The following is a 22,107-nucleotide window of genomic DNA, read 5'->3' on the forward strand; positions in this document are numbered from 1 at the left end:
AAGAGGAGAGAATCAGATGACTGCACATGGTTGGAATATCCCTCTACCACGGACACAGCCATGCAGCTCCTGGTGCGGACACCCAACCTCGTGCCCTGGCCATTCCACGACTGGCTGGCCTGTGCGATCGCATGCTTGACTTCTCTAACCCAGTGCATGCCCTGAGCCATACAGCCCTTCCACAGATCCTGGAGCCTCAGGCCCTACCTGCTGTCCCTCTCCCTCCTTTGAAGGTCTAACCCACATATTCCTAAAGACTCTCTGGGTTTTCTAGGAGTCCCAGCCATCCACAGCTTGTGCCAAGTTCCTGTCACCAGTCTCCACCCAGCCCAAGGGATCACACAGCCTCTCTTGGGTGCACCCTTGGATTCACCCCTGTACCACACCACAGTTGCCACCTGCCAACCCACCCCCTTCCCCAATGCCAGCACGCTCTTCGCTCGATTGCCCACAGCAGAGACGAGACTCAGCTGACACATTCAATAAACTTTATTGAAGAGAAACATTTACTGAAACCATCGAAGACAGGGAATGACAACAGAGAGAGGAACATCTAACGGCCACTAGAGCCCATGGGCCATGGCCTCCCCCTCCTCTTGGGGTCCCAAACGAGGTGCCTCTGCTTCCCCCAACACCGTGGCCCTCCCGCCTCAGTCTCCCTTCCTGGGGGCCCCACAATCAACCTCTGGCCAGGACGACGGACGCTGGCCACGCACGTCCCCTCACCCCAGGGCACGCACCCTCCCCTCTGGCCGACATGCTGGGGCCTGGTCCCGCCCCATGGTCTGCACAGGACAGTCCCAGGATGGCGGAAAACGCAGCAGGGGACACTCGGCCAAGCCGGGGACACGGAGTCACAAGAAACAACGGGGTGGCACATCAGAGCACGGTTCCCGTGGAGACTCCCGCTGGCCACCTCGGTCCTTGGTCGGTTCCTCCTTCCCGAGGTCACGGGGCGAGCAGCAGCCGTGCCCTCGGGCATCCTTCCGGCCGTCTCCTGGAACTGGGCTGGGGATCTCGGAGATGGGACTGGGGACAGCCGCTCAGAGAAACACACACACACATCTCCACGAGAACAAGCAGCGGCCGGCTTAAATCTACACCGAGAAAGCAGCGGTGGAGCTCACAACACTGGGAGAGAGAGCGAGCGGAGCCCCGGTCGCCACTGAGGCTCACGGCAGGTCCCCGGGCTGGGGGGTGGCTGCCCCGGTGGGCCAGGACACCCACCGCGGGCTCTTGCACACCTCAAGGCTCTGCACAGGAACGGGACCTAGTGGGGTGGGGGAGTAACGTGACACGTGGGTCATAAGGGCCCCACAGAGACACAAGCGGGTTTCCCAGAACATGGAGTGACGTGCCCTGGGGGATGCGAATGAGGAGCTCCCTCTTGGGAGACCCAAGAGGCTGGCCCCCTTGAGGCGGTCCCTAACATCTCCCAGTCCAGTGTAGGTGGCAGATGGCTCCGGGTGCCCCTCACCTAGGCTAGGGTCAGCCACTCAGGGGTGCTTCCCAGACTGGCTGCCTGAGTTGGCATGGATTGGGACTGGGGCTGGGGCCAGGTATGGTGCTGCCATGGGTTGCGGGGGGAGCACCTTTCCCCGCCCCATGTGGTGTCAAGTGTGGTCATCCTGGTCACTTGGAAGGGCTCATGGCGGTGTTCAGGTCCCCTTATGGATGGTGGAGTGCCTGGGGTCTTGGCTTGGGCTGGGTGGGGCCTTCCCTCGGCCTTGCCCCGCACGTGGGGTGAGGCTGCTGCCCCGGCATGGCCTCCCCCTGCCTCCAGAGCTCTGCTGCCTGAGAGGAGAGGGGGGCCCTGGGCCTTCTGAGCCTATTAGCCTGAGGAGGACACGGGGGGGATCGTCTCCCCAGCCCCATCCACGTTTCCCAACCCCTCTGGGATGGGCTCGAGCCCCTCCTCGGGGGGCTCTCCGGCCTCCTCGTCTCCGGCCTGGGGGAGGCCCTCTGGCTCATAGCCAGGACCTCCTGGGCCCGCCCTGGAAGCTCGGCCCATGTGGGCAGGAGTGGGGCCCCCAGGGGCCTCTGAGGGGCTTGCCTGACCTAGGTCTGTGGGGAGAGTGTCACGATCGTGACTGTCCTCCTCCTCCTCCTCCTCCTCCCACTCCGGCTCCTCCAGCTGCCTCTCCTCCATGCTATCATCCTCCGCCTTAGCCTGGGCGCTGGCCCCTTCCTCTGCCTGCGCACCGACCCCTTCCTCTGCCTGGGCACGGACCCCTTCCTCTGCCTGGGCACCGGCCCCTTCCTCTGCCTGGGCACGGACCCCTTCCTCTGCCTGGGCACCGGCCCCTTCCTCTGCCTGGGCACGGACCCCTTCCTCTGCCTGGGCACCGGCCCCTTCCTCTGCCTGGGCACGGACCCCTTCCTCTGCCTGGGCACGGACCCCTTCCTCTGCCTGGGCACGGACCCCTTCCTCTGCCTGGGCACGGACCCTCTCCTCTGCCTGGGCACGGACCCATTCCTCTGCCTGGGCACGGACCCTCTCCTCTGCCTGGGCACGGACCCATTCCTCTGCCTGGGCACGGACCCTTTCCTCTGCCTGGGCACGGACCCCTTCCTCTGCCTGGGCACGGACCCATTCCTCTGCCTGGGCACGGACCCTTTCCTCTGCCTGGGCACGGACCCCTTCCTCTGCCTGGGCACGGACCCATTCCTCTGCCTGGGCACGGACCCTTTCCTCTGCCTGGGCACGGACCCCTTCCTCTGCCTGGGCACGGACCCATTCCTCTGCCTGGGCACGGACCCTTTCCTCTGCCTGGGCACGGACCCCTTCCTCTGCCTGGGCACGGACCCATTCCTCTGCCTGGGCACGGACCCTTTCCTCTGCCTGGGCACGGACCCCTTCCTCTGCCTGGGCACGGACCCATTCCTCTGCCTGGGCACGGACCCTTTCCTCTGCCTGGGCACGGACCCTTTCCTCTGCCTGGGCACGGACCCTTTCCTCTGCCTGGGCACGGACCCATTCCTCTGCCTGGGCACGGACCCTTTCCTCTGCCTGGGCACGGACCCTTTCCTGTGCCTGGGCACGGACCCTTTCCTCTGCCTGGGCACGGACCCTTTCCTCTGCCTGGGCTCTCTCGATCGTGGCTAGACTGGCCTCCCATGCCTCAGACTCCCGAACAATCCCCATCATCTCTAGGAAACTTGGACACCTTCCAGCCATTCTCAGCTTCCTCAGTACCTCGTCCAGAGGCTCAGGAACGATGGCCCTGGTGAGCATGTGCCTCAGGCGCAGGAGGTCAGCTGAGCCTCTGGCCAGGGCCCCCTTCTCAATGCCTTTCTGCAGCAGGACTTCCAGCCGCAACACGAAAGCGGAAAGCCCCTCGCCCGGCTGCTGGTGAGCGGTCAAACACCTCATCCGGATGGTCCTCTGGGTCGCGTTGTCTCCAAACACCTGGGTCAGGGCCGCCAGGCAGTCCTCCGCCGTCCTGGCGGGGTTGTCCGCCAGGAGCTCATGCATGAGCTGCAGGGCTGTCCCTCGAAGGCCTTCCATCAGCCGCCGCCTCCTCTCCCTTTCTGAGACACTCTGCCACACCTGTAGCATGTCGGAGGCGTGGTCCAGCCAGGCCTCAAAGGGCTCCTCCCCCGGGGCGAGCGGATCCCTCCCGGAAAACACGCCCAGGCGCTCATACCGCAGGGTCTCCACCAAGGGCTGGAGGGCCTGAGTGACCGATCGGAGCCAGCACACCCTGCGCAGTCCCAGGCCCAGGACCCCAGCCACGGTCTCCACCATCTGCCCTTGTTGCTCCAGGAAGTGGAACACGCGATTGAGAAACTCCTCGCCTGAGTAACGGGGCACAAAGACCACGTTCCAGGGACCCCCGGTGCCCGCGATTGCCCTGGGGACCAAAGCATAGTTGACTTCCCGGTCAAGCTCGACCAGGGCCGCACTGGCGTTATCCTCCTCTCGAAACACTTTGCCCAGCACGGTGAAGTGGCCCAAGGGCCACAGGGCGGCCTCCAGGGACTCGTGGAGTTCGGCTTCATCACAGTTCTCCGGGATGCCCAGAATGAGCAGGCCCCTGCGAGCGCTGACGCCCATCCACCTGCACCAGTCCTGCAGCAACGTCACCGCCATCGTGCACAATCGCTGCCGGCGCGGGGCTAACACTACGGGCAGGAAACCGTTCCCGACGCAGCCCAGGGAGGGTGCTACTGAGAGGGAGGAAAGAATGAGGCAGGGGGTGGGGTGGAGGGCGGCTAGGACTCGGAGAGAACGGCCCAGGTCTCCACAGCCTGTGAACAGGAACCGGACGAGAGCGAGGTTAATGCCCACACCCTCCTCCCACCGCCAGGTGACCCTCCTCCCCCGGGGCGGCGCCTCTGCCGCCCAGGCTCGATCCCTGCCCCGCCTTCCACCGACCCGCGGGGGGCCACAGCCCCCTCCTCCTCCTCCCCCCCGCCGCCCCCGCAGGCTGCCGCAGTCCCGCTGGAGCGGGCGGAGGGCGGCCGGGTCTCCCGGGGGCCAAGCGCACCCTCCCCGGGGTCTGGTACGCGCACCCTCCCCGGGGTCTGGTACCTTCCTCTGGGTCGGGGTCTTTCCCGGCGGAGGTCCCAGCAGGAGGGGCGCAGGGGCCGCGCGGCGCAGCGGCCGGGGGGGGGGGGGGTGCGCGCCTCTCTCCCCGGCTCTCTCGCGCGGCTCTCTCTCCCGCTTCCTCTCGCGGTCCCTCTCTCCGCGCGGCACGTGGGCCAGCGCGCCGGCGCCTGCTCGCCGCCACTCTCTGCAGTGCGGACTCGGGGCGGGGGCGCGGGGGCGGCGGAGCGCGGACCCTCCGCGTCGCCCCGGAGACCGCCGGGCCATTGGCGCGCGCGGGTCACGCGGCCGGGCTGCGGCCACCGCCGCGGGCACCCCGGGACCGCGCGTGACGTCAGCTGCTCCCCCCCCCCCGCCCATCCCCGGCCCCCTGAGGGGCCGCTGGCACAGGTGGGGGGACCCGGGGGATCCGCGACTCGGTGCCCCCATCCCTGACCCAGCCTGGTCCACCGCCCGCCGCTCCCGGAGCGTGCCCTCGGCGCGCCAGCGTGGCGAGGGTTCCACACCCGCGGGGGCCCCCAAGTCCGCGGGGAGCCGCGGGAGAGGGGCTGGGCAGGCCGGAGATGCGCCCGCGGGGCGCTGCGCTCTGGCGTGGGTGGGGAACGGGACTGGGGGCGGGGAGGGCGTCCTGGGGGCCTCTTCGCCTGCTGCCCCCCTCCTCCACCCCGACCAAGACTGGTCCTGTCCCAGCTCGGCGGGCAGCACCTCGTCCGGGTGCCATTAATTACGTGGAGGAGACGCCTCGTGCGCACACTCGAGCACTCACGCTCTCCACCCCAACGGAGGGAGGGTCTGCAGTCCCCCAGGCTTGCTGCGGGGTGAGGGCGAGGCCGCTGTGGGTGCACGCACGACCCGCCCACCCAGACCCACTGGCCAAGGCGCGTCGCTACCCAAGTGCCAGTGGCCTGTCCCGAGGAGGGTGCCACGGACTCTTCTCCTGTTTTGCTCACTCCAAGTACTCAGAGGTCGACCCCTTGGGCCTGTTATCTTGCCATGTGTCCTTGGGCAAGTCCTTGCCCCTTCTCTGGGCCTCAGTGGAACGACAGAACTGGGGTGTCTACCTGAGGGGGTGTGCGTGTGTGTGTAGGAGAGCTGGTGGGCTGGGAGTGGAGCCCTGGGTGTGTCCCCTGGTCCCGGTGCCCTTGCCAGCCTAATGGGCTCCAAGACATTTGCTCTCTTGGCCCCTGAGGGCCGCATGGGTGCGGTGCCTCCCCAGAGACCTCCGGGTCAGCCTTCTTCCACAGATCCTTCCTCTTTCCTTTGCTAGCTAGGCTAGTCACCATACCAGGGCAGTGCTGCCACCACTCAGAATGGAGCTCCAGTCCCCCTGGGTCTCGGCAGCCTGCACCTGTCCTGTCATGGGAGTCTGGGGCCATGGGCACAGCCTCTCTGCTGGTCCAATGGCAGACAGTTTCCCTCAGGGTCACACCCTCAGGCACAGGTGTTGTCGCCTGTCCACCCCCCTTCTCTATCCTTGCCTGGCATCTGGCCAGACGTCCTCTCCCGTGACTTGCTTTGCACACTCAAGCTGTACTGGTCAAGGTTTCCTCCGAGCACCCAGCTCACTCATGCTCCTGGCCGAATCAGAGCCCTGGTTTACTTGTCTGTGACCCCGTGGACGGGCATTCGTTCACACCGCTCCCAGTCTTCGGCTGTCAGAGACACTGCTGCCACCGGCACCTTGTGCATGCCTGTCTGAGCCGCTGTTGGCACGACAGGCTCTGGCACGTACACCAGGAAGTGGTTTTGCTGGGACTTGGGCCCTTGGGTGCCCATCGCCGCCGCAGCCAGGTGTTGCTAATCTGTTGTTCCCCACGGGTGGCGGAAGCTGTGTTCGCTCCCACCAGCAGCATGGGCGCGGTCCTGTGCGCTCCACAGCCTGAGCAGCCTTTGGTCTTGTCCAGCCTTGACCGCTTGCCCACCTCCACAGGGCGAAGCGCTACCTCATTTTTGTGTGCCTTGTGTTTCCCTGGTCGGCAGTGAGGTCGAGTGTGTCAGACATTCCCAGCTCCGCTTCTGTGAATCCCCTTTGCTCATTTCCTTCCCACTGTGCAGAAGCCTCGCTGGCCTGTTTCTAGGAGAAACCTCCCTAGCATCAAGGCCGAAGGCACTCTCATTTTTTTCCCCTACAATCACCCATGGCCCAGAAGCAGGCCATGTTGCAGCTGGTCTCATCGTCGGAGCCTGGCTGGCCCATGTGGTCTTACTCCCCCAGCTTTCTTATCTCCTGGGTGGTCAGTGCTGGGTAAATGAGGAAACACAGGCGCTCTGTCACAGACCCGCTTTCCCAGTCGGCCTTGTGGGTGGGCTCCCTCCCTTTCTCCCCGCCCAAGGCCAAGACTGCCCCTCCTAATACAGGTGAACTGCTGCTCTTAACATCCACCGTGAGAATGTCTGTCCACCAAACCTTGGCGCTGGCGCTGCCATGGCTTGCACCCCACGTTGTCCTCTTTCTTGGTGTCTGCCATGATTTGTCTGGGGTCCTTCCCCAGAGAGGGTGCTCCCGTGGGAGCATATGTGGGCTCCATGTCACCAACTGGCCAGCTGACCTGCAGGCCGACTGTCAGTTCATTCCCTCTGCATTCAGCCTCGCCTCTCCTACTCTCCTTCCTTCCGTTATCTGCTGACTCCGAGTCCAGGACTCTCTGGCTCTCCCTTGGGGTACCCGTTCCCCCTCTGCCAGGGCTGGGCTGGGACACCCCAACTACCTTTCCTTTGTCACCTCTCGGCCCCCATTCTGCTCCCCATCTCAGCACAGCTGACGTTCCTTCCTTCTTGGCTTTTCCTTTCTTGGCTTCTGGGAGCCCCCACCTTTGGGCCAGTCTCCTCCCTCTCTGCCTGCCCACCCTCGGGTCCCCCTCCTCCCTCTCCTTTGCTTGAGTTCAGCGCGGTGCCGGGAGGCTCCCAGCCTCAGCCCCAGGACCCTTGGGGCCTCCAGCACCATCCTCACTTGAGGTCCTCTCATCTGAGAGACCATCTGCCTGCCGATGGCTCCAAATGTCTTGTCTCTGGGTGGGACCTCTTCCCTGAGCCCCACCCATGCTCATCAAACTGCCCACTGGGATGCCCCATGGGAACTTCAGAATGAAGATGTCCGGACAGGAGCGCTCCAGCCCCGCGCCACACGCTGCTAGCCTCTTCCCTGGGCTCCCCCCAAGGGCTCCGCCTCCCACCTGGTGGCTCCGGCAAAGACGCCAGGAGTCCTTGTCCCCTCTCCTTTGGTCTTCACTCCCAGTCTAACCTGTTGTGGGATTTTATCAGCTCTAGTTGGTGACTGCTGATCTTCTCCGCGTCTCCATGGTTCCTGGCCCCATCTCCTGCTTCCCCAGCCTCCGGTCCGGCCTCTCTGTCTACCTTACTCCCGCCCACATGGCAGCCGGAGCAAACTCACTGCAAGGCCAGCAGACCCCGCTCCCCGCCAGCCAGCGACAAGTCGTCCCTGTGGCTCCCCACCTCCCCAGACTAAGGAAATCTCCAAAGTCCCCTCCCTGGCCGACAACCCCTCTCCACCCGTCCCCGCAAGGAGCTGGCCTCTCCTTTCCCTGCCACCCGCCGCCAGCACCTCTCACCAAAGCCCTGCTTCACTGGCCTTCTCGGCTGGCCCCAGAGCACCACACCCAGCTCCTCCTCACCGGTGGTCTTTGCCTTCCTCCCTCCTCTGGGCGGGACAAAAACCCAGCCCAAGAACTTCCCGTGGGGGCCGCCTCCACCGCCGCCTCCTCGTCCTCCTCCTCCTCCTCCTCCTCCCCCTCCTCCTCTTCCTCGTTCAAATCTCGGCAGAAACGTCCTCTCCTCCCAGAGGCCTCCTCTGCCGGGCCACCCACATCAAAAGGGGGGGGGGGCGGCTGGAACGCTCCCCGTCCACATTTCACATCAGCAACAGTGATGGATGGGTCATCCTGTGACACACAGACGGCAGAGGCTTCAGCCTCTGCTTTGGGGGCATTGCGGCCTTCCTCCCCAGGCGGCCGTGCCCATATTTCTCACCCGAGGGTCCCCAGAGCCTAGGACAGAGTCTGACCCACAGGAGGCTCTCAGTACCATCCTTCGAGCGAGCGCCCGAACCTGTCAGCCGGCTCCCGTCTGCCAGGGGCCTGGGGCCCCTTACCCCCGAGGGCTGTGGAGAGCCCAGCGGGTTTGAAGTGAGGGGGGTGACAATGATCAGACCTGCTGTGTGGTGAACTGGGCAGCAGGGAGGCGAGTCTGGAGCAGAGGGCGCCTTCTGCAGCAGGCCAGAAGGCCAGACCAGATGGGGGTGGCCTGGGCCTCCTCAGGCAGAGGGCTTGAGAGAAAGGGGGGGGATCCGGGCTCCAGGGAGGGAGAAGGCACAGTGTGGGCTCGAGCAGGGCCCCAGACTCCCCAGTTGTGTGTGGGCCCAGAGGATGGGATGGTGCTTCTCTGACGTGGGGATCACGCCGCCGGCAGTTGCCTTTCCTCTCACCTTTCGTGAGAAGGGGGGCTGGAAAGTGAGGAGACAGAGGCAGGGAAGAGTTCCTGTGGCCACGCTTGCGCTGGAGAGCCCTGTGCGACACCAGGCAGGTGCACACTGTGCCCTCTTCCTCCCACCTCCACCCCCCCCACCACCACCCAGGCGCTGTGGATGGCTGGGGTCCCTACTGGACGTAACGGAACTGTAATTGTGCCGCCTGCTTGGCTCGGCTCCCAGGGTCTTCCATCTTTTTGGCTTGGTCCGCCCGATTGCCGGTACTAGGCCCGGCACAGAGCCGGTGCCCAGCAGATGGTAGCCACAGGGAGAAAGCAGCTCAGAAACACTGGGCTGTGGGGTGGCACAGAGACGCTTCAATCAAGATTCACAGAGGGCCTGGGCTGCTAGGGGAGGGATGCCCCCATAACCCACCTCCTCCAGCAGCAGCTGTTGCAAATACAGTCCAAGGGACGACGGCCAGCCTAGCTGAGCACAGAGAACGCAGGCAGGGCAGCAGAGGGGCCTTCAGTGCTTCTCTTCACCTGGCTGCTGCCCGGTAGGGCGACCTCGGCTGTGTCCCTTAACCTCCACGGGTTGAGGGGGAGCCCTGTCTGCTCACAACCCAGGAAGAGCTTCTCTGCTTCGCCCCGCAGTCACCAAGGGCCCAAGCCCTGCACAGCTGAATGGGCCCCTCCTGTCTCCTCCAGGGAGAGCCTGGGGTTCCCGCCTACCTCCTAACCAGGCAGTGCCCACCCACGCTTCCTAAACTGTGGCTTCAGACCAGGTCCCTGCCAGCCGAAGACAGCTCTAGCTGCTCGACAGCCCTCTGCCTCCACCACCCACTCTGCTCACACACCCAGCTCCCGCTCCCAGAGTCTGGGGGCTCCCCACCCTGCCCCAAACCTTCCGCAGGTGTTTGGGCAGCCTGGCGGGCCCTCTCCTCCCTTTCTCTACCCGCCATTCCCTTGCCGGCTGCTCCTACCTGGGGAACAGTACCTCCTCAGCCCCTTCCAGGCTGCCAGCCCTGTGTCCAGCTGCCCACTGGAACCTCACGGGTACAGGAGGCCCCCATTGGGCCCACATGGGCCTTTGGAGCATCACCCCAACATGGCACTCATGCTTCCCCACTCAGGGTACTGCTGGGCTGGGCAAGTGGCAGCACGCCTTCCGTCGGCCCGTCCTTCACAGACCCGGCTGGCTGCGGCACACTCCGTAGCTCATGACAGCCCCTCGCGGGGTGGGAGGCTGGGTGGCCGCAGGCTCGGACAAACATGGGACACAGGGCGTGGCCAGACTCGAGGGGTGGCCAGCCTGCCTCTGCCTTGGGTCAGGGTTTGGATGGTTCTCGCGTCGAGAATCGGTGATGGGAGTGTGAATTGTCAGAACATCTTCAGACATCTGCGTGCGGTCCTTTTAACCAACCGACCCACCCTACCCTGTGACCCAGCCCTGGCACCTCTCCTTGTTTACCCAGGAGAATGGATCACAAAGAGACTCACACAAGGATGTTCCCATCAGCTCTCATCCTAATAGCCCCATACCGGAGCCCACCCAAATGCCCATCCGCAGGAAGAGGGACAAGGGGCTTGCTGTGAATCCCTATGCTGTGGACCTCTGACCCTCACAATCGCAAGGGTCTGTCTCACAGACGATACGCGGAGTGAGACAAGCTAGACGCCGGAGTGGGACACCGTGTGATTCCACCGACACAGAATGCAAGAGCGGGCAGAAAGGATCTGTGGTGCAGGAGATCCCGAGGGCGGTTGCCTCCAGGGAGGCAGGAGTCACTGGCAAGGAGGTCAGAGGTACGTTCTGGGAAGACGTAAATGCTCTGTAGCTTGACAGGGGGCTGGGTCAGTCCCTGGGTGGATGCAGTTTTCAAAAGGCACCAAATGGTGTACGCTTCGAACAGAGGCAGCAGTAAAAGGAGCCATGTTCTCTAAGGCTCCGTCCATCTGTTACGGAGCACCCAGGGCTATGAATTTTGTCTCCGCAAGGTCTGTATGAGTGTGTGTGTGTGTGTGTGTGTGTGTGTGTGTGTGTGTGTGTGTGTATGCCCGTTTGCATGTGGAAGCCCTAAACCCCAGGGGCCATATTTGGAGATGAGGCCTATAAGGGGGCAATTAACGGTTGAAGGAGTTCCTAAGGGCCTGATCCCGTAGGAGTAGTGTTCTCCTAAGAAGAGATGCCAGAGAGCTCTGTCTGTCTGTCTGCCTCTCTCTTACTGCCTCTCGTTCTTCCCTCTCCCCCACCCCAAGTGCACAAAGAAGAGGTTCTGTGAGCACACAAAGAGGTGGCAGCCACCTACAAGCTGGGAAGAGAGCTCTCAGCAGAAACCAGCCATGCTGGCACCCTGATCTCCGACTTCTCGCCTCCAGAACTACGAGAAAACCAAGGTCTGTCATTTAAGCTGCCCATTCTGCGGTATTTCCTGCCGGTGGCCTGAGCTGGCTAAGACACCCGGGTTCCCTTGTGTTTGCCTGGGAGAGTCGCACTTCCTTAGAGAACCCCTGTTTCCTCATCTGCCAGTCAGGCTCATCTGCCTGTCCCACACGGAGGCTGCGAGAGTCCCCTGTGAGACTGTTATGTGGTAGTGTTCTGAAGATTCCGAGTTCTTGTATTCTCCTGAGGTGCTATTGTGCTCCCCGCCAGGGTGAGTACAGTGCCTCTATCCAGGCAGGCTCCGCCCCCTGGATATCCTGCAGGGGGGGTGGTCGGGGTCCGAGCCCCAGTGAGGAAGGGGGTAGTGGAAACTCAAGAGCTGTCAGTCATCAAGGTTCTGGGAATGGCAACTTCCAGGCTGTGGAGGGCAGCTACTGCCAGGCCGGGCTGCCCAGCCTCCCCAGCACCTAGCCATGGCTGTTGCCGGTTCCTCGGAACGAAGCCCCTGAAAGGGGGGCAAGTCTGTCTCTCCTGACCTGCCACCACTGTGCCTGGAATAAGGGTGTGTCCTGCCCTCTAATGCTTTGACCCAGGTGAACTGAGTCCACTTCCTCCCTCGGGGGCCCGGCCCGGCCCGACCCAACCCAGTCCAGTGCTCCCTCAGTGAGCCCTGAAGCCTTTGCCCGCTTGTCCATGGCCCCCCTTCCCGGGCTGCCTCTCTCCTAACCAACCTCAAGCCTTCTCCAAATGCGAGTGCTCCTTTAGCCTCCAGGAACCCCGTGTACAGGGGACTTCCTGTCCCTGTCCCTGGGGAAGGAAAGGTATGTTTTTGTTTTATCTTTTCCCTCCCTCCATCCTCCCCATGGGGAGGGAAGGACATTCCATCCCTGCGAACTTAGGGAGCTCCCGGGGCCTTCCCCAGACAAAAGGAGGCCCTTCTCTAATTCATCCAACAAGGAGCTAAGCTGTACCCTCTACGTTCCTCTGATTACACTATGTGCTGAGCCTACGCCTGGACATCAGAGCAGAAGAACAACACCCAGCCGTAACTCAGGACGTCGTCTAAGGGGTGACCACAGACCCTAAGGACACCATCCCCCAAGCAAACGCAGAGGGATGCGCTCTGTCATACCCGTCAAGGGGACCCACTCCACCCCAGCCCCAGTGCCCTAGCATCCACCCAGGTGGCGGTAAGTGCACTCTTTGTGCGCATTTCCTCCCAGGGGATGGATGGTACAGAGATACAAAGGTCAACCAGTGCTCACTTGAGCGCGTCCTCCAAGTCGAGTATGGCTCTAGAGTTCAGGGATCTGGGCAGTGAACGCAACGAGAAGAGTCCAGAGAGAATAAAGGGTGTACCTCTTGGCCTCTTTTTACTTCTTCTCCCCAACCCACCCCTCCCCGCCTCTTATTTATTTATTTATTTTTCACTTCTGTGGAGCCTGGCAAAGACCATCCTCTTGAAAACCAGGACTCTTGACTGTTGGGGTCAGGTGCTCGAAACAGAAAAGTTTCAGCATCAAGACACAACTTTGAGTGTCAAGACTCATCAAGTGTGTCGATCTCAGAGCATAGGCGGTGCCCCATACATGGTAGTGTAGGGAGGAGTGAAGGGAGGCCAAAGAGCTGTTGTCTCATTCAAAAGGAACCGAGAGCTTGACCTGTGGATGCATTGGGAGTGCACGTGGGAGGACCGTAATTCTGATCACTCCTGAGTCTTTGTGGGTCTGCGCTAAGTATCATACCTGCTGACACCTATAGAATGGCAAATATGACTAGTGCTGTGAAGGAAAGGCACACAATGCTGTGTGAGTACCCTCAAGGGGGATATGAATCGGTCTGGAAAGCCAAGGAAGTCTCTCCTAAGAAAATGGCACGGGCGCTGAGGCCCGAGGGACGGGTAGGGGATGCCCAGGGAAAGGAAGAAGGCAAGCGCATCCCGGGCCAAGGGTACAGCAGTGTTCAAATGTCCAGTGGTGGGAACCATATTACCTAAGGGGGGTGCTGAAATAGGACAGGTCAAGCGAGGGTGGAAGGCTGGCTTGAGATCATCCTGATTGGCAGACGCCTTATCAGAGCTCTCAGGCTGTGTAAATCAGGGTTAAGAATTTTGACCCAGGGTTAAGAATTCAAAGCACAGTGGGGAACCGCTGAAGAATTTCTAAGCAAGGGATTAATGTGGTCAGATTCGCCCTTTTTTTTTTTTTTTTTTTTTTTGGTGCCAATTTTAAATACAGTTTTATTTAAGACATTGCATTTTCCACTTAACAATACAGTGCTTATAAAGTGCAATGTTTATTTCCTTTCCCTGTGCACATATTCCATATTCAAGTATCAAGAATGCCCAGTTTTTTTTTGTTTGTTTGTTTGTTTGTTTGTTTGTTTGCTATAGCAGCTCAACATTACATCTGCCATGGAATTTGCTACAAATTTGGGTCCTTTGAATATTGTGTGTGGAACAATGCTCAACCTATTTATTCTCAGATTGGTTTAGTCAACCTCTTCAATGGTGGGCCCAGAGGAGGCACCACCAGAGGGAGGAGCTCCACCACCAGGGACGCCTCCAGGCACTCCTCCTGGCATGCCCCCTGCACTCGGGTACCGCTTGGTGATGATGGGGTTGCAGACTTTCTCCAACCTTCACTACCTACTCCGACAACCAGCCTGGTGTGCTTATTCAGGTGTATGAAGGTGAGCGTGCCATGACCAAGGACAACAATCTACTTGGAAAGTTTGAACTCACAGGCATACCTCCTGCTCCTCGTGGTGTCCCTCAGATTGAGGTCACTTTTGATACAGATTCGCATCTTAAGGGATCACTCTTGCTGCAGTGTGGGGGAAGGTTCTGGATGGGGCAAGGTGGTCTTTTGGCCAGACCAGTTGGTGGGATACTGTAGAATCCCAGCCAGCAGAGAACAGCTCAGATGGGAAGGAGTCAGCGTTTGCTCACAAACCCTCTCAAACAATTCTGAGAAACCGTGGATCCCCTCGCACATGGGAGTTGACATTTAAAATGTTTCAGTCTAAGCCCAAGTAGTAAATATGTCATTTCTGCTATATCGTAAGTGTTGACATTTTTTAAAACAAAACCTGAACGTCACGATTTTGATGGCACCCAGTGAAATCTAAAGATCCTGGCCATTTGACACCCATCACCACTGACTTAAAAACACAAGAAAAAGCTCTCCTTTAAGTTGGAAAATCGACATCCACATTTCATCTCTGTGAACTTATATCTCCACCCCCCTTCCCTCACATAATGTTATCCGAATGTAATCTGTCTTTTATCCTCAGCGTCTCTTGTGGAACCCTATAGTGTTTCTCTGCAACAAAAGTGTACAAACAAATTGAAATGCTATTTTATTCGTTGTGACTTTTATTCACTGTGCTAAGACTCCACATTTTTGAAGTTTCCACCACCACAATTATTGATCATAATACCCAGTTGCTCAGAATAACAAAGATAGTAGAGTTTTCAAAAACGAATTCATTGACGTGAAAAGCAAAATTTGGTTGGAAAAGAATTTTTAGGAGAGATGGATGGGATTTTCCCCCAAGGAATGAACGTCTTCACGGAGAAGTATGAGGTGTGCGAGTGCGAGGCAAGATTATTTACCTTTTTATTTTTATTTCCAAAAATTTCTTTTTAATTTCTTTGGAGTTTTTTAAATCCAAAGAAGCAGATGAGCCTAGCCGCAGCAGCTGGGAAACAAAAAGAAAAGAAAAGTCATCAAAATCAGAAAGGCAAAGTAAAACTGTCACTATTTGCTGATGACATGATACTTTATGTATGTAGAAAACCCTGAAACCTCCACCCCCGAAAAAAAAAAACAAACCCCTATTAGAACTAATAAATGGATTCAGTAAATTTGCAGGATGCAAAACCAGCATACAGAAATCTGTTGCCTTTCTATACACTATTAACTATCTACCAGGAGGAGAAATTGAGAAAACAATCCCATTTACAACTGTACCAAAAAGAATAAAATACCTGGGAAAAAAAAACTTAACCAAGGAGGTAAAAGACCTGCACTCTGGAAACTATAAGACACTGCTGGAAAAAAAAAAAAAAAAAACTGAAGACAACGCAAATAAACAGAAAAAACAGATATTCCGTGCTCATGGACTGGAAGGAGTAATATTATTTAAAATGTCCATACTAATACTTTATGTGGAAAACCCGAAAGACTCCACTCCAAAACTGCTAGAACTCATACAGGTATTCGGTCAAGTGTCAGGATATAAAATCAACGCCCAGAAATCAGTTGCATTTCTCTACACCAACAGCAAGACAGAAGAAAGAGAAATTAAGGAGTCCATCCCATTTACAACTGCTCCCCAAACCATTAAGACACATAGCAATAAACCTAACCAAAGAAGCAAAGAATCTGTACTCAGAGAACTATAAAGTACTCATAAAAGAGCTCGAGGAAGACACAAAAGAAATGGGAAAATATTCCATGCTCACGGATTGGAAAAACAAATAGTGTGAAAATGTCTATGCTACCCAAAGCCATCTGCACATTTAATGCAATCTCTATCAAAATACCATCCATTTTCTTCAAAGAAATGGAACAAACAATCCTAAAATTTATGTGGAACCAGAAAAGACCCCGAACGGCCAGAGGAATGTTGAAAAGGAAAACCAAAGTTGGCGGCCTCACAATTCCAGACTTCAAGCTCTATTACAAAGCTGTCATCATCGAGACAGTGTGATACTGGCACAAAAACAGACACATAGACCAATGGAACAGAATAGAGAGCCCAGAAATGGACCCTTAACTCTATGGTCAACCAATCTTTGACAAAGCAGGAAAGAATGTCCAATAGAAGAAAGAGAGTCTCTTCAACAAATGGTGTTGGGAAAATTGGACAGCCACATGCAGAAGAATGGAACTGGACCATTTCCTTACACCACACACAAAAATAGGCTCCAAATGGCTGAAAGACCTCAATGTGAGACAGGAATCCATCAAAATCCTTGAGGAGAACACAGGCAGCAACCTCTTGGACCTCAGCCTTGCGGCAACTTCTTCCCAGAAACATCACCAAAGGCAAGGGAAACAAAAGCAAGAATGAACTACTGAGACTTTGTCAAGGTCGAAAGCTTCTGCACAGCAAAGGAAACAGTCAACACAGCCAAAAGACAACCGACGGAATGGGAGAAGATGTTTGCAAACGACATATCACATAAAGGGCTAGTACCCAAGACCTATAAAGAACTTCTCAAACTCAACACCCAAAGAACAAATAATCCAATCAGGAAACGGGGCAGAGGACATGAACAGACATTTCTGCAAAGAAGACACCCAGATGGCCAACAGACACATGAAAAAGTGCTCCACATCGCTGGGCATCAGGGACCTACAAATCAAAACCACAATGAGATACCACCTCACACCAGTCAGAAGGGCTAATATCAACAAGTCAGGAGATGACAGATGCTGGCGAGGGTGCGGAGAAAGGGGAACCCTCGTATGCTGTTGGTGGGGATGCAAGCTGGTGCAGCCACTCTGGAAAACAGCTGGAGGTTCCTCAAAAAGTTGAAAATAGAGCTACCCTATGACCCAGCAATCGCACTACTGGGTATTTACCCTAAAGATACAAATGTCGTGATCCGGAGGGACACATGCACCCCAGTGTTTATAGCCGCAATGTCCACAATTGCCAAACTATGGAAAGAGCCTAGATGTCCATCAACAACAGATGAATGGCTAAAGAAGATGTGGTATGTGTATACACACACACACACACACACACATATACCCTCAATGGAATACTATGCAACCATCAAAAGAAATGAAATCTTGCCATTTGCAAGGACGTGGATGGGACTAGAGGGTATTATGCTGAGTGAAATAAGTCAATCAGAGAAAGACAATTATCATATGATCTCTCTGATACGAGCAATTTGAGAGGCAAGGTAAAGAGTTGTGGGGGGGTAGGCAGGGAAAGAATGAAACCAGATGGGACCAGAGAAGGAGACAAACCATAAGAGACTCTTAATCTCCAGGAAACAAACTGAGGGTTGCTAGGGGGTGTGTGTGGGGGGTAGGGGTAGGGTGGCGGGGTGATGGACATTGGCGAGGACATGTGCTATGGTGAGCGCTATGAATTGTGTAAGACTGATGATTCACAGACCTGTACTCGTGAAGCAAATAATACGTTATGTGTTAAAAATTAATTAATTAATTAATTCAATGTCCATACTACCCAATGCAATCTACAGATTCAATATAATCTGTATCAAAAATACCAAGGGCATTTTTCACAAAGCTAGAACAAACAATCCTAAACTTTGTATGGAATCCCAAAAGATCCCAAACACCCAAAGCAATCTTGAGAAAGAAGAAGAAAGAAAGCTGGAGGTATTATGCTCCCAGGCTTTAAGTCATACTACAAAGCTGCAGTAATCAAAACAGTATGGTACTGGCACAAAAACAGAAACATAGTTCAGTAAAACAGAATAGAGAGCCCAGAAATAAACCCACCCTTGAGTCTTTTTTTTTTTTTAATTAACATATAATGTATTATTTACCCCAGGGGTACAGGTCTGTGAATCATCAGTCTTACACAGTTCACAGCACTCACCAGAGCACATACCCTCCCCAGTGTCCATAACCCAGCCACCCTATCCCTGCCTCCCCCCCAACTCCAGCAACCAGCAGTTTGTTCTCTGAATTTGCAGGTCAGATTCTGCTGCTTGTTTGTTTATTCATTCGTTTTGTTTCTTAGATTCCACCCCGGAGTGAAGTCATGTGGTATTTGTCTTTCTCAGTCTGACTCGGTCAGACAAAAAATGGTACGACCTCATCCTTTTTTATGGCTATGTGATATTCCATTGTGTGTGTGTGTGTGTGTGTGTGTGTGTACGTGTGCATGCGCATGCTCCACATCTCCCTTATCCATTTGTCTATTGATGGACATTTAGTTTGCTTCCGTATCTTGACTAGTGTAAATAATGCTGCAGTAAACATAGGGGTGCACAAATCTTTTCCAAGTAGAGTTTCCTTTGTCCTTGGGTAAATACCAGTAGTGGAAGTAGTGCATCATATGGTAGTTCTATTTTCGATACCCCTGTGCACTGTTGGTGGGAGTGTAAACTGGTGCAGCCACTATGGAAAACAGTATGGAGGGTCCTCGAAAAACCTAAAAAGAGAAAAACCATGCGATCCAGCAATCTCCCTTCTAGCTATTTATCAAAAAGTTAAAAAATAAATAAATAAAAACACAAAACAGGAATATGCACCCCTATGTTCGTCGCAGCATTATTTACAATAGCTGGGATATAGAAGCAGCCTAAATGTCCATCGATAGATAAATGGATAAAGAAGATCTGGCGCACAGACTGCGAAATATTACTCAGCCACACAAAGAAAGGACACGTTGCCATTTGGGGCAACGTGGATGGACCTACAGGGTATCCTGTTAAGTGAAATGAATCAGACAGAGAAAGACAAATAACTGTGTGACTTTACTTACATGTGGAATCTAAAACAAAACAAAACAAAACAAAGCAGACGAAACAAAATAGAAACAGACTCATGGATACAGAGAACAAAATGATGGTTTCCAGAGGGGGAGGAGGGTAGAGGGATAGTGTGGATGAAATAGGCGAAGGGGATTAAGAGGTAAAGGTTTCCATTTATAAAACAAATAAGACACGGGGGGTGTAGTGTACAGCATAGGGAATATATAGCCAATAACACTGTAATGACTTTGTATGGAGACGGATGGTGACGAGACTTACTTTGGTGACCATTTTGTGCTGTATACAAGTGTCAAATCACTATGCTGAAAACCTGAAACTAATACAATAGTGTACATCAATTATTTTCCAGTTGAAAAAAACATCAGAAGAAAAAAAAAGAAGAAGAAGAAGCGGACTTAAGCAGACTTAATGTAGTATGCCATCTCATTCTTTAAATTCCTTCCTGGAGGCCAGCCAACAATCGCACAACAATCCCTCATCAAAAGCTGTTTTTAAGGGCCTATCAATCAGCTGACAACTCACTCAAGTCCTCTAGGAAGCCACCTGGCCTGCAAAAGGATTGGTTCTCCACTCGTTAGAGCCCGCTGTTTCACAATTTCTGAGAAATAAACCAAAAGCCTTTGCAAACACATGGCTATAAATTCTATCTCTTACTCTTTCACTTAGAAGAGTGAGTACTAGGCTCCCAACAGATGAACGGATAAAGAAGATGTGGCCTATATGCATACAATGGAATACTATGCAGCCGTCAAAAGAAATATAAAGTCTTGCCATTTGCAACGACGTGGGTGGAACTAGAGGGTGTTAGGCCAGGCAAAAGAAATCAATCAGAGAAAGACAGTTATTACATGGTCTCACTGATTTGAAGAATTGGAGAAACAAGACAGAGGATCATAGGGGAAGGGAGGGAAAAATGGAACAAGACGAAACCAGAGAGGGAGACAGACCACAAGAGACCCTTAATCTCAGGAACAAACTGAGGGTTGCTGGAGTGGAGGGGGGTGGGAGGGATGGGGTGGCTGGGGGATGGGCATTGGGGAGGGTATGGGGTATGGTGAGTGCTGTGAAGTGTGTAAGACTGATGATTCACCGACCTGTACCCCCAAAACAAATAATACATTTTATGTTAAAATAATACAGAAAGAGAAGATGGCGGAGAAGTAGCAGGCTGAGACTACTTCAGCTAGCAGGAGATCAGCTAGTTAGCTTATCTAAAGATTGCAAACACCTGCAAATCCATCAGCAGATCAAAGAGAAGAAGAATAGCAATTCTGGAAACAGAAAAACAACCACTTTCTGAAAGGTAGGAACAGCGGAGACGTGAATCCAAAGGGATGGGAAGATAGACCCCGGGGGGAGGGGCCGGGTCCTGGCAAGCGGCGGAGCAACGGAGCACAAAATCAGGACTTTTAAAAGTCTGTTCCGCTGAGGGACATCACTCCAGAGGCTAAATCGGGACGAAGCCCACGCGGGGTCAGCGTGGCCTCAGGTCCCGCAGGGTCACAGAAGGATCGGGGGTGTCTGAGTGTCGCAGAGCTTGCGGGTTTTGGACCGGGAAAGCCGGCTACAGAGACAGAGCCGACAGTAAGATCACAGCTCGGGGTTACAGATCGCAGGCTCGGTGAGCTCGGAGCGCGGCCAGAGGTCAGGCAGACGGGAGTAAATGGGCGCTGTTCTCTGAGGGCGCACTGAGGTGTGGGGCCCCGGGCTCTCGGCTCCTCTGGGCGGGAGACCAGTAGGCCGCCATTTGTAATCCCGTCCTCCCGAACTCTAGGGAAAGCGCTCAGGGAACAAAAGCTCCTGAAAGCAAACCCGAGCGGATTAATCAGCCCGGCCCCTGGTAAGGGCGGTGCAATTCCGCCTTGGGCAACAACACTTGAGAATCACTACAACAGGCCCCTCCCCCAGAAGATCAACAAGAAATCCAGTCGAGACCAAGTTCACCTACCAAGGAGTGCGGTTTCAATACCATGGAGAGCAACAGAATTCCAGAGGAGGAGAGAGCAAAGCCAGAACTCATGGCTTTCTCCCTGTGATTTTTTTTAGTCTTGCAGTTAATTTACTTTTCTTCTCTTTCATTTTTTTTTTTTTCTCGCCTTCTGGTAAAATTTTTTTTAACTTTTACCCTTTTCTTTTTTAACGTTTTTTAACTAGTTCATCTAATATATATATTTTTTTCTTTTTTATATTTTTCTTAATTTGTTTTCTTTTTTTAAATTCTTTTTTTTTCTTTCTTCCTTTTTGAACCTCTTTTTATCCCCTTTCTCCCCCCTCACGATTTGGGATCACTTCTGATTTGGTTAAAGCATAATTTCCTGGGGTTGTTGCCACCCTTTTAGTATTTTACTTGCTCCTTCATATACTCTTATCTGGACAAAATGACAAGACGGAAAAATTCAACACAAAAAAAAAGAACAAGAGGCAGTACCGAAGGCTAGGGACCTAATCAATACAGACATTGGTAATATGTCAGATCTAGAGTTCAGAATGACAATTCTCAAGGTTCTAGCCGGGCTCGAAAAAGGCATGAAGATATTAGAGAAACCCTCTCTGGAGATATAAAAGCCCTTTCTGGAGAAATAAAAGAACTAAAATCTAACCAAGTTGAAATCAAAAAAGCTATTAATGAGGTGCAATCAAAAATGGAGGCTCTCACTGCTAGGATAAATGAGGCAGAAGAAAGAATTAGTAATATAGAAGACCAAATGACAGAGAATAAAGAAGCTGAGCAAAAGAGGGACAAACAGCTACTGGACCATGAGGGGAGAATTCGAGAGATAAGTGACACCATAAGATGAAACAACATTAGAATAATTGGGATTCCAGAAGAAGAAGAAAGAGAGAAGGGAGCAGAAGGTATACTGGAGAGAATTATTGGGGAGAATTTCCCCAATATGGCAAAGGGAACAAGCATCAAAATTCAGGAGGTCCAGAGAATGCCCCTCAAAATCAATAAGAATAGGCCCACACCCCATCACCTAACAGTAAAATTTACAAGTCTCAGTGACAAAGAGAAAATCCTGAAAGCAGCCCGGGAAAAGAAGTCTGTAACATACAATGGTAAAAATATTGGATTGGCAGCTGACTTATCCACAGAGACCTGGCAGGCCAGAAAGAGCTGGCATAATATTTTCAGAGCACTAAACAAGAAAAACATGCAGCCAAGAATACTATATCCAGCTAGGCTATCATTGAAAATAGAAGGAGAGATTAAAAGCTTCCAGGACAAACAAAAACTGAAAGAATTTGCAAACACCA

At 54.6% G+C, this 22,107-nt stretch overlaps 1 protein-coding gene and 1 long non-coding RNA gene across 2 annotated transcripts in view; both read right to left on the reverse strand.

Moving 5' to 3' along the window:
* LOC309856038 overlaps window positions 1-22,107 on the reverse strand; it is a 1,055,650-nt gene that overhangs the window by 360,868 nt on the left and 672,675 nt on the right. The gene's annotated exons all lie outside the window — the stretch shown is intronic.
* LOC309855533 (uncharacterized protein) lies at window positions 472-4,820 on the reverse strand. The gene is made up of 2 exons (XM_082715888.1): window positions 4,535-4,820; window positions 472-4,251 (listed from the first exon to the last, which is right to left on the reverse strand). The coding sequence occupies exon 2, from the start codon at window positions 4,091-4,093 to the stop codon at window positions 1,832-1,834; it is 2,262 nt and encodes a 753-aa protein (XP_082572014.1). The 5' UTR covers window positions 4,094-4,251; window positions 4,535-4,820; the 3' UTR covers window positions 472-1,831.

This window comes from Mustela nivalis (genome assembly GCF_964662115.1).
Source record: "Mustela nivalis genome assembly, chromosome: X".
NCBI classification, from domain to species: domain Eukaryota; kingdom Metazoa; phylum Chordata; class Mammalia; order Carnivora; family Mustelidae; genus Mustela; species Mustela nivalis.

Coding starts and splice junctions, on each gene's coding strand:
- LOC309855533 (XM_082715888.1), bottom strand. CDS start 4,093: ATGGCGGTGACGTTGCTGCAGGACTGGTGCAGGTGGATGGGCGTCAGC.